Here is a 12,521-nt window from a genome sequence, read left to right on the forward strand (position 1 = left end):
ATACCTATGAATGACAACCACCACACATTGATGGTTACGTGGTTTTCAGGTTCATAACCCTTCTGTAGAAGAGAAGGAAAACTAGATACATGGGTTCAAGTCACAAACAGATTATTCAATGATTGCTGCATCTGTCTCACAATTTTTAGGTTCTCTCCTTAATTTGATGTTCTAAACAATTTGAAAAGTGCAGCGTAACACTAAACTTTTTACAATCCTACGCTTAATACCTATATACGTACAAATCAAAATTGTTTTCTTAGCATTACTCCACGGATGTATCTTTTATCCTAGAAGATTTTTTTTGAAGTGTACAGTATATAGTTTATTTTTACTTCATAGTGAAGTACAATGCATGTGCTATCTGGATATTTTTATCATGGAAACATCTGTAGTAGTATTAGAATCAATGTGCATAAGAAGTGGGGAGCAGGGGAAAAGAAAAATTTAAACCTACCGCCTTAATACAACTATTCTCCTCAAATGTACTTGCAAGATCAGTGACCATCTCTTGGGCCACAATTTCCACTGCTTTTGACTCCAATCCATGTTTTCTCACAAACTCCTCATTAGCTAAAACCACAGCTGCAGCTCCATCAGATGTTGGGCTAATTGAACGTAAAAGAATGATTTACTCATTGCACACAATTAACAATGGTTTTCCAGAAAAAGAGTGCTATTCGTGGCAGTAGTCATTGATATGTAACCAAATTAGATCCATAAACTATTCCAAAGTGGTTTGCTGACATCACCTTGACCTTTCCATCAAAAAGTTGGCTGAACTCTTCTAGCAAAATCTTTTATTGAAACAGCTTTCTTCAATTAAAAGAGGATATTGCTCAAATTTCTATTAGAAATGGTGCTGACTTTGGAAAATTTCTTTCATTGGTGGACAGAAAAGGCAGCAGTGAAGAAAAAACCTTGTTAAACAGCAGCAGAAATGCACTGTTTGAAAACGGGAAAATGAGGTATACTTTTGTCTAGTGAGTTATAGTATAAGAATTATCTAGTTAAAGTTAGAGCAAAATGGGCTGAACTTTGTTTTATTTATTTAAATTTTAATTTATAAAATGCATCTAATACTCTGAAGATAGATGGTACAGCATTTGAAAAAAGTCTACAGCTTATAATCCAGTGGCAAATTAAAATATTTTTTAATATAAAGTGCTTCAGCATTTATTTCTACACAGTATCAAAGTCCTGTTCTTACCAGCACTGTAAAAGAGTCAAAAAATCATAAATTTTGCGAGACTGCAACACTTCATCTAAACTGTACTTCTTTTGGAACTGGGAAAACCTAGGAAAAAACACACATCTTATTTTAGCATAATCTCAGGAAGAAGACATATTAATCATAGCTACACCCACTGTATTGCTTTCATACTGTAATTTTACAAAGCGTAAGGCAATGAATAGAGAATTTATATTGGAGTATTGTTCTCATTGTATATAATGGAAAGTGTCTTGTCTATTTTATACTTTTTTGAGTTTTACTGTTGTGCAATACATGATTTCTTTCAAATTTGGTTTTCTTGCTATATTTTCATTACCAAAGTACAATATTGCACTCACGGGTTGTTAGTTGAATGGCTATGATTCTTCCATGCAATTTTTGCAAAGTGTTCTTGTTTTGTCCCTGAAAGAAAAAAGTCAAGTTATACTGAGAGGCTGTAATATTTTCTCACAGACTTATTAACAAGTGATAGGAATGCTGTATTCAGTTCAAATTCTTATGGCACTAGCTCTAAAATCTCTGTTATAACAGATCCATTATATTAAGGATTCTTTGCAATACAGCTGGGTTTGGGTCAGTAAATGTTTCAATTACTAGATGAGAGATTATTTAAAACTGGCTGAATTCCAGCTGATAAAATGTCCAATTTAGATATCTAATGCACTGTACTGTCATTATCAGACACACAGAAAATACAAAAGAGGCTAACAGCTATCAATTTTAGCCAAATTTGAACAGAGATATGTTCATATATTACTATTTGTCCACTTCACAGCAATTTAATTACACTGAAACTTTTGTCTTCTAAATTATTTCCATAAATCATCTGAAATAAATTTTAAATACGAGATGTCCAATAGTTCGTCTGGCAGGAATATGTGCTGCCAAATAAGAGACTAAGTTTTGGAAGCCATTACGGCACTGCTATTCCTTTGGTTGGTGAGAGCTGAAGGAATTGCAACGGTGGTACTCTGAGAATGTAAATTGAGATATGACTAATACACAAAAGTAGTCATAAAACTGTTAATGTTGCTAAACACATCCATACCAAGCACAAAACCACAAAAGCAAATAAATTAAAAGTTAAGCCTCCTTACAGTACATACCCTATACAGGCACAAACCTTACTACTACCACAACTACTGTACAGCATAGAGTATACACCACAAGCTTAACTCTGCCTCATGAATCTACTTTTCTAAAAATATCCCTTGATCAAGATTCCCATTTCCCAAACACTATTAGTTGTGGATGTTGGGTATGGCAAGTTACTGTACCTGGTGAAAAGGAAGTCATGAAATAACGGTTTATAACTAAGCACCCAAACAAATTTTTCACTTTTCTTTTAATACTTTATTCTGCAATAGGATTTTTCCTCACAAGTTTGAACAGTACCATATTTTTCCATATGTTCTTTTCCAGCATTTCCAAACAACTGTGGTGCTCCTGGAGCTGCAGACAAGCCATATTTGTTTATCATCACTTCCATATGTTTATCTATTGGATTTGTCCTGTCTGGGAACTAAAAATAAAAATAGTTGTAAATTAAGCAACTGGCAAGTTTAAGGTGAATTATCCATTTCCTTTATAAACTACAGTATTCCTGCAAAAATATAATGGACTTTGAGAAAAAGAGAATATCTCTTTTAACAGCTCAGGTGGACAGCACTCTGCCTAGGTAGGATATTTTGAAATTTCAATAACTTGCCTACTTGGTAGAAAGGACAGAGAAGCAGAAGACAGTCAGCAACTGCATTATGGGAGGTGGGGAGAGAAAAGGATCTATTGAAGCCCTTAAAAAAAGCCCAGAGGGCATTTTGGGTCTATTGGATTCAGCATGGGACTAGGAGTCAGAAGACTTGGCTTCTCTTTCTCCTCCTCCCCGCCACCCCCACCCCCAACTTGCAGTGCAATTTTAGGAAAATCACTTTAACCACTCTGTACCTCAGTATTACCATTTGTAATTTTCTGCACCTCCCCTCAATTTTGTTTTTAATATAGACTAGGTCGGTGTTTCTCAACCTTTTTGATACCAGGGAACAGCTTGCTGCCTTCCTAAACTGTATCAGAGAGATCTCAGGGACTGGCGCCAGTCCACAGATAGGTCATTGAGAAACACTGGTTTAGGTCAGTGGTTCTTAATCAGGGGTATGTGTAACCCTGGTGGTATGCTGAGGTCTTCCAGGGGATAGATCACCTCATCTAGATATTTTCCTAGTTTTACAACAGGCTACTTAAAAAGCACTAGTGAAGTCAGTACAAACTAAAATTTCATACAGACAATCCCTTGTTTACACTGCTCTATATACTATACACTGAAATGCAAGTACAAGATTTACCGTATATACTCGATCATAAGCCAGTTCGTTTATAAGCCGACCCCCCCCTCTCCCCACAAGTTGGAGAAGTAAGAATGGAAAAAGTTTTATAACCCGTTCATAAGCTGACCCTATAATTCAGGGTTCAGCAAACTTTGGCTCCCGGGCCATCAGGATAAGCCGCTGGTGGGCCGAGATGGTTTGTTTACCTTGAGCGTCCGCAGGCACAGAGGTAAACCTAAGTAAACAAAGTGTCCCGGCACGCCAGCTGCTTACCCCGACAGGCCGGGACAGCAACTGATGGGGAAATTTTTTCGGGGGGAGAAGCTGGGAGTCAGAGGAGCAACCCTTGTGACCACCCCCTACATGACCCTACCCCTAGCCCGGAACCCCCACACTCTCCCCATCCCATCCCACCTTATCTGGGGAGGGCCAGGGGAGGATGTCTCTGGCCTGGCTGGAGATGCTCGGGCGGGCCGGACCAGGCGACATGGCTGCAGCATGTTCCAGCGGGCTGGGCCGGGCGGCACATCTGCAGCGTGCTCTGGCAGGCCGGGCGGCGTGGCCACAGCCTGCTCTGGGGGTCGGGGCCAAGCGGCACGGCAGCAGCCTGCCAGCCCCGGAGCTACAGCTGCTTCGGAGGCTGGGGGGAGAGCAGCGTGGCCAGAAGCGGAGAGACTCTGGCCCCGCCTCTTCCCTTCTGGCTCTGCTGGCTGTGCTGCCTCTCCTTGCTCCCTCTGTTGGGGGGAGGGGCTGTGTCCCACCTCTCCCTCTCTATACCCGTTCATAAGCCGACCCCCGTCTCTGGTGCTTCCCTTTTTTACTAAAAAAATTTGGCTTATGAACGAGTATATATGGTATATTCCAATTGACTTATTTTATAATTACATGGTAAAAATGAGAAAGTAAGCAATTTTTCAGTAATAGTGTGCTGTGGCACTTTCGTATTTTTATGTCTGATTTTGTAAGCAAGTAGTTTTTAAGTGAGGTGAAACTTGAGGGTACGCAAGACAAATCAGACTCCTGAAAAGGGTACAGTAGTCTGGAAAGGTTGAGAGCCACTCATCTAGGTCACATACCGCAGGTGTTAGGAACTATTGAACATTAGTCTTCCGATAGTGATAAATTTACTGGGAAATTAATCTCTTATCTGTGGATACAAGATTTGCACATTGTACATTTATATTTCCCAATAAATGGTTGTGAAAGGTACCTTAACTGTTTTGATGGAAATGTAGATAATTTACCGTAAGCAATCTGTCTGATGATATCTTAAACAAATTGATGTGTACATGGGGATTTGGAAGTCTTTTATACATTTTAAACATTTGTACTCCTGGATTACATTCAAAAAAAGTGCAAATATTTTAAAGACACTTACTTTAGCTTCAAGGGACCCCCTTTCCATCTTCTCAAAGCCAAGAGCCAAAGCACAATTTGCCAAACCTTAAAATAAAGCTTTCGTTATTTGAAATATGACTAAACGTCTAAAGATCATGTACGATAAATATGAAATTTCCAAAAAAAAAAAAAAAAAATACAAAAATTGGTACATTTTCCTTCTTTTTCTTCACTTCTGAATTTGAGCCAAGTTTGAATGAAAATGGTATTGAGGTTACACAAATTATTGATGTCAAATAGGAAATGTACCTTAGAAGATCAGATTTCTTTATTTCAAACCATATAATTATTTTAATTCTGAAAGATCAATTTCTTAGCATTGCCAGGTGTTCTCACCTCAGCCACAAAACTGAAATACAATTGTTTAGAGGAAATCACGGTTAATATTTTTAAATATAGAAATAACACAAATATCATGTGTCCTCCTCTCCCCTTTTTTTGTGTGCTATAAAACTCCCTGAAGAACTAGAGAAATAGAGTGTAAACTCCCTCACCCTTCAGTTGAAAAGGAGTAGATATAGAATCTTTCACAAAGAGTTTTTCCCTAAAGTGTTAGTCAAGAGTTTGAGTTATTTAAAGTTAACACAATACAAAACCAAACAAAATTTAAACAGTCTGACTAGAACTCCCTTCTGCTCTCAGTGGTTCAAGGTTTCAATCTCTCATGATGCCATAATCCCACTAGTTTCAGTTCTCCAAAAAGTCCTTCCAGTAAAACTGAAAATCAAAACCTGATATTTCAAGCATAAAACACAAGCAGAAAAAAAAAAAAAAAGTCATTATACACCAAAAAAGGCGCTTTCCTTCCCAAGATCACCTTTTAACTAAGAGAATTTTCAGTGCAGTATTACTTATTACTTGTAGTGTGGGAAGGAAGTATAGTTCAAAAGATAACTAATAAAATAAAGAGCTGCAATAGACAAAGAAAAACTGTCTTAAAAGAAACAAGCACACACCTTCTCACTGTTCTGCTGGTAAGCAAGGCAGGGGGAGAAGATAAGAAAGAAAGGCCTTGGAGGGAGGAAAGCAGCAAGGATAAACTGCTTCAAACTGTGTTTTGCTAAAGCTAGTAAGATAACTGAAGGATATAAAAAGAGCCAGGAATCTGAAGATTCTTTGTTAGACCTTAACTGATCATGCTAAAGCACGCCAGGATGAGATGATGTGCGCTGGGTCTGGCCTATTTGTAAGTATACTGCTCACATGCTTATGAATACTTTGTTCCTGTAATGGGTGTAGTGACTGCTTATCTTTAGGCTGTTAGGCATGTTTAGAACAATTGTATAAAATACCATTTGGCCTCTGGATTTAATAAAGGAATTTATGGTTAAATTAGTATCCGGTGGCCTCCTATATTAATAATTTCAAATAATAATTCCAACAGAAATTGTCAATATTTTGTAAAGAAAATGCAGAATAACAAAAAATTGAATGCTGGCACTTCCATTAAGTTTTACTTTTAAAAATGAAAGTACATTCATAAACAATTTTAGATTACTTAAACCAATGTTGCTTACTGTATTAGGCTACTATCCTGCAATCTACTCCATATGGAGGGATCACACACACAGAGCATGACAAAATTGATCAATAGATGATACCCATCACCCTTCCCAGTCTGAGGAGGCAGGCAGAGAATTTATGTAGCTCTGCTTATGGAAACTGAATAAATGTAATTTATGAAATTTGGAGAACATACTATTCCCTTTCATCCCCATTTGTTTCAGAGTGCGATTCACAAAATTAATGAATTATATATATATATATATATATATATATATATATATATATACACACACACACACACACACACACACACACACACATATATTACATCACTGCTAATTAATTCTAAACAAACATAGCTTACCTCCCTGGATCACTTGCCGGGCCATGAACAAAGCAGTGGATCCAGTGGAACAGTTGTTGTTAACATTAATGATAGGAATGCCAGTTAATCCCAAACTGTGGTAGATAGCCCGTTGACCACATGTTGAGTCACCTTTAGACAAAGATGAAACATTTAAAAGAAAGTGGAGAGTAGTCATATAGTAGCAAAAATTCTAACAACATAAGGGTAATGCTATACTTTGATTCTTGAAAAGACACTTCTAAAATCTTTGAAGAGCACAATTTTCCAACTCAACCGATAGCAACAGGTAAGCTAAGATAGCACTTAACCTTGTTATAAAGCGGTCCAGTCACTATTGCCAGGTTGTACAAATAACAGTCTACAATATAATACCTGTTCCAGATACATACACTCATGACACTAGGGGAATTAGTTTCCCAGACACATACGAAGCATCACGAGGGGTTAAGAGTCAACCTGAGCTGTGTTCAAAGGGCATGGACTCCATTTCCCTAAATATCCCAGCAGATTTTCTTCTGCTCGTATCTGGTCAATCACAAACACATTTACTGGAAGACAGGTGGTTAAAGTGGTGTGCCAGATTGAATTTTCTGGCAAGAGTATTGTATTAAAATAAAATGAAATTTGAAATTAGTTGCTATTAAAATAAGCTAGACGGACCATGTGCTTGCCTATTACGTGTTTAGGCACATACCAATATGGCAGTATTTATTACCAAATGTCTTTCTAGACAATAAATACAGTTCTCTCCTTCACCCTAAGAAATTAACTCCTCAGATTCAAGCTTACCTTTGCCTTTTCCTGGCTGGTTAAAATTCTGAAAAGTGATTATCTAGGGAGTATATTTCCTTTTCTTCAATTCCAGCTGTAAATGTGTGAATATTCACTTGACCCCAAAATGCCCATTTTGCTCTTAAATGGCAAAACAAACTACTCAAACTACTGTCTATACTCATTCATTAGCCCATTTGTTTATAAGCCAACCCCCCAAGATGGTTAGGTAAAAATAGCAAAAACTCTATGACCCTTTCATAAGTTGACTATATTTCAGGGGTTGGAAAACTTTGGCTCCTGGCCCGTTACGGTAAGCCGCTAGCGGGCCTGGGCGTTTGGTTTACCTGGAGCATTCACAGGCACGGAGCCCCTCAGCTCCCAGTCCGCAGTTTGCCGTTCCCAGCCAATGGGAGCTGCGTGCCTGTGAACGCTCCAGGTAATCAAAATGACAATGTATTAAATACTTAATTAAATGATTCCAGAGAGTTTAAAATCATCAAATTTTGTGTAGACCCATTTATAAGCCGACCCCCGCTCTTTGATGCGTCACTTTTTTACCAAAAATATTTGGCTTATGAACGAGTATATGCGGTACTTGATTTCTAAGCATTTGTAGCAAAATTCTTTGTTAATTTATATGATTAATAATTTTTCAACGTAGGAGGTTGAGCAATATTTCTATTTAATCTTTAACTACTCGTTTTAAGAAAGTTCTTGGCTACTTTCTAATGATTACAAAAATATAACATAAATCCTCAAAGAAACTTAATCACCTTAGTTTTATTTCTTCTTTATTTCATCAATAAAATGCCACTTATTTACAGGACTATAAAAAAAGTCACAGAAATGCTCTTCACTGACCTGTATCCTTCTCTTTGAAATGACCCTGAAAGACTGTATTTTGACATTCACTCTTCTTGGCCTAATTTGTTTTAAAGAGAGCTTTGCCATGTTGTCTGGCTTCTTAGTGGTAGTGTTACTGCTAGAAGTAGTTTAATTACATAGTTACATCATTGTCTGTTGTGCTGTCTACTCAAAATTGGGTGATTTAAGAAAAGAATTCTCAGAATTTTAACCTTCCTGTTGAACTTCCCTCTTATACCATTTCCTTTCCATAATTTACTTGAAAGAGGACTGACTTTGCCCAAATAATAATTAATCTTTTTTCTATAACTAGCTCAGGATTTTGGCCAAACGTGCTCTGCAAAAAAGAACATTTATAAATGTATCTAAGTACTGTGAAGAAAAAAATACAGAAAAGATAAGGAAGAAAGAACAACAGAAATGCCTCCTGAGACAACGACTTGATCTCTAAAAAGGTGATGTTCTAGCTTTGCAGGCAAGGTTAGCATAACTTCTCAAGCTCCAGAGGTGGCACCAGCTGGCAAAACTATACAGTCATTTAAACTACTGCAATGAATGACATTACCATAACAATTATAAGAATGTATAGACTGTGTACAACTCACATAAGGTGCCGGAGATGATCAAACACAAAAGGTAACACTGTAGGGGCCTGATCCTGTAATGGGAGCTACTTAGGATATTCGCACGTGTACCACGTTGCCTTGAAATCTATACCTACCAATGATTAAAATAACTGGACACTCTACAGGTCACTAAGGCTTGAATCTGTGTTCATGAAAAATCTGAGGCCCTAATCTTGCAAAGACTTATACAGGTGCATAGTTTTAAGCATGGCTCTGTGTTAAGGCAGATCCAGGAATGGGGAAGGAGGAGTGGATGTTAGGTTTTGTACAGGAATGGACAAATTTCATTCTCACTGATGAGACTCCTCATATGCATAAAGTTAAGTAAGTGGGTGTTTGCAAACTCACACCCTAAACAGGTAACATAACTTACCGTAAACGTAGCCCACACATGCCTGCTCCACTGCTGAGTAAGGAACACCTGCATCAGCTAAAGCCTTCTGACCTAGAGAGAGGTTTTTTTTTTTAAATCCAGCAGTCAAAACTTTTAAAAAAGTGAATAAAATATTTTTTGAGAAAATGATCCAAACAAAAGTTAGAGAGAGGCAATTAAAGAAATTAAATCAAGGGCAAATCTATTATTTATTCTCACGGGACAGACTTAAATACTCTTACAGATTTCTGCAGTCTAGAGGAACATACAAAACTTAGCTTTTCATCCTCTACCATAGAAGTCTAATTCATTTTTTATTGAATGTAGCTCTGATTTCTGCAAAAATTTAAATTCTTCATCCCTCTGAATAAAAAGGCACATTATAGTATGCATCTATGTAAACAATATACAAAAATAGTATTACGCATGCACTACAGAAACAAACTTAAAGGCCCACTGTGTTTGAAAGAGGAAACAATGTATCTTAACCGACTCATTGTTATATCAGGAATCTGTAGAAGACTAGTATATTTAAGACAAGAAAATCTTGTCTAATACGTAATTATTTCAATGAAAGTGTCAAAATGGCTGCATAAGGTCTAAAGATAAGATGATAATGCTGGAATATAATAAATATTTGAGCCCTGTGATGTATGCCCAACATTTTCTCGGGCCACATAGTTAAAATTTCGTTAGTACATAGTTTTAACAACAGAAGCTTCTTCCTCCTGGCTGTTAAGTGATCAGCTGGTATGCCTATGCATGAAAGTTGATATCACTTATGTACATTAATTTTAGCTAGTGCAACTACATAGGATATTGTTTATTTAAATACCTAATTAATTTTTGAATCCTATGTTCTTGGCTCTGATTCTGTGTGGCAGCGAGTTCCACAGGTCAATTATGCGCTATGTAAAAAAGTATTTCTTTTCATCGGTTTTAAATTTGCTGTCTTGAATGTTCATTGGTTGCTTCCCTGTTCTTGTATATTTTACCCTTTCTCATAATACAATTCAGAAAAAAAATGTTAAAACGAAAAATCATCTTGGCCATTAATTACCTGCCTCCTTAGCCATGTCAGGGTAATCCCAATCTTCCCGCACACCAGGCTTTTCAAACTGGCAGGAAGAAAAACAAGATTTCAACTTAATATAGATATTTTGCTCAAATTGCTACATTCAAGTGTCATATGAGTAAATTATGTTTTGATATCTGAACACCCGGGGTGAAATCCCTCTTGCAGAGGGCTCATGCAAAGTCATTGTTCCACAGAAACTACACAGTGTATAGCACAGTGTTCCCCAAACTGTGGGGCATACCCCTATGGGGCTGTAGAGGAACTTTTGGGGGGGCATGCAGTGAGGCCCAAGCCAGCCCCCATGGGGAAGGGACAGGGAGGAAGCACCACACTTCCAGCCACGCTTCGCCCCCAGTCTCGCTCCTCTCCCAGCCCCATTCAGCCCCCAGTCCTGCTCTGCCTCCAGGCCTGGGCCAGCCCCCATGGAGGACAGGGAGGGAGCACCATGCTTCTAGCCCAGCTCTGCCCTCATTCCCTCTCCGCCCCCAGACCAGCTCCGCCCAATCCCCAGTTCCTCCCCCAGCTCTGCCTTCGGGCCAAGCTCCTCTGCTGAGGAAGACTTGGCTCTGCATTAATGGGAGGGGGAGGCGCAGACAGATTCCATTAATGGTAAGGCAGGGGAGGCGTGACTGGAAAAGTTTGCACACCCCTGGTATAGCATGAACAGAGACTATGCAGGCGAGGCTCATCTCCTCCCGAGAACCAAGGCTGTGCTCTGTGCTGGCCCTGAACTGGCCAGAAAGGAGAGACTGGCCAGGGCGTTCTTGGTTCTGTGTTAAGACAGATCTGTGAATAGGAGAGAGGCGCAGACGGAATGAATTTCATTCTTACTGATTAATACAGTACTTATAACCATCACTAAGTTTTGACAAAGGTTTTGTCCTTTTACACAATTTTATGGCTACGTGCAAATATATATGTACCTTACAAAAGCAAGCAAGTTCAGTGTTATTTTGTGTAAGCCTCCCTTCCCATACCTGATGTCATCTCACTATGCATCATAACCTAGGTGTCAAGTCATGTCTAGCCTTCATTCTTGCAACAGGGACTGTACTTTTATTCTCTCTATATAAAGAGACAAACATGAATGTGCTACATACAAATGTTTAATAAATAGTGATAAAATATGTCAACAAAAGATTTTATTTCCATGTTTAGATCATTAACTGAAACATAATTGCTTAAAAAAAAAGTGAAATCCATTATCCCCTTCCCAATGTTTTTTAAAATATCTGTGTTCACTATTATCAATATGAAAATGTGATTCTACATCTGCATATGCTCACCTTTATAGCCCCAATCCCAGCCCTTCACATTCATTATCTCTATTTTCCAAAACCTCTTTTTAACAACATATACCAATACCCTTGTAGTGAAGGCCAGAAAGATTCAGTGAAAGGGAATGGATCCATGTACAATCTTGTACTTTAGAGTGTTCTGTGTTTAATAACATCCCTTATTCAAAAGATCTTTCTCTACCTACACTACTATATTAGCAATTTCTCAGACCCTATTGATGTTTTAATTGAGGTTGTCACAGTCTTGGCTAAACTCTCTCTTCCAGATGCTCACCATGAAGTTGTGTTTGGATCTACATACTGAATCCACGTGCTTTTAAGCAACTCCGTGTGTGGGCAGAATTCAGCCACAGTGTCTAGCTTTGGCCTCTCAGGTATACTTCTTGGGCACAGACTATCTGGTACCACTTCTAAGGAAAGGGACTCTGTAGTCCAGCTGTCATAAGCTCCAAGACCATGTGACAGTTAAAGCACGTAACACAGATTCTGCAGAGGAATTTCTAAACAAATCATACTTTACTCATAGACAAATCACATGAGAGACACAGGTCTAGGCAAAAATGAACACCTGTATGCAATTCCCTCTCTCAGGCTTGGTCTACATGACAAAGTTTTGCCAGCATAGCTATATCAGCTAGGAGTGTGAAAAAAAAAATCACACCCCCTTGCTGACACAGCTATG

General features: G+C 38.3%; 1 protein-coding gene across 3 annotated transcripts in view; it reads right to left on the reverse strand.

The window, feature by feature from the left end:
- LOC112120568 (non-specific lipid-transfer protein) overlaps positions 1-11,509 on the reverse strand; it is a 46,054-nt gene extending 34,545 nt beyond the window's left edge. Inside the window, exons 1-10 of one of the 3 annotated variants that reach the window (XM_026651713.1) lie at positions 11,465-11,498; positions 11,189-11,327; positions 10,524-10,581; positions 9,464-9,535; positions 6,824-6,955; positions 4,934-4,998; positions 2,630-2,756; positions 1,573-1,636; positions 1,211-1,297; positions 458-608 (exon numbers count right to left, since the gene is read on the reverse strand). In XM_026651713.1, coding sequence (XP_026507498.1) covers positions 458-608; positions 1,211-1,297; positions 1,573-1,636; positions 2,630-2,756; positions 4,934-4,998; positions 6,824-6,955; positions 9,464-9,535; positions 10,524-10,581; positions 11,189-11,230 — 798 coding nt within the window. In that variant the 5' untranslated portion in view covers positions 11,231-11,327; positions 11,465-11,498. Of the gene's footprint in view, positions 1-457; positions 609-1,210; positions 1,298-1,572; positions 1,637-2,629; positions 2,757-4,933; positions 4,999-6,823; positions 6,956-9,463; positions 9,536-10,523; positions 10,582-11,188; positions 11,403-11,464 lie in introns of those variants that run through there. The other 2 variants (XM_026651715.1, XM_026651714.1) reach the window with 2 other exon arrangements.
- Between the last annotated feature and the right edge of the window lie 1,012 nt (positions 11,510-12,521).

The sequence above is a fragment of the Terrapene carolina genome, unplaced genomic scaffold (assembly GCF_002925995.2).
Source record: "Terrapene carolina triunguis isolate 2854851 unplaced genomic scaffold, T_m_triunguis-2.0 Scaffold102, whole genome shotgun sequence".
Taxonomy (NCBI): domain Eukaryota; kingdom Metazoa; phylum Chordata; order Testudines; family Emydidae; genus Terrapene; species Terrapene triunguis.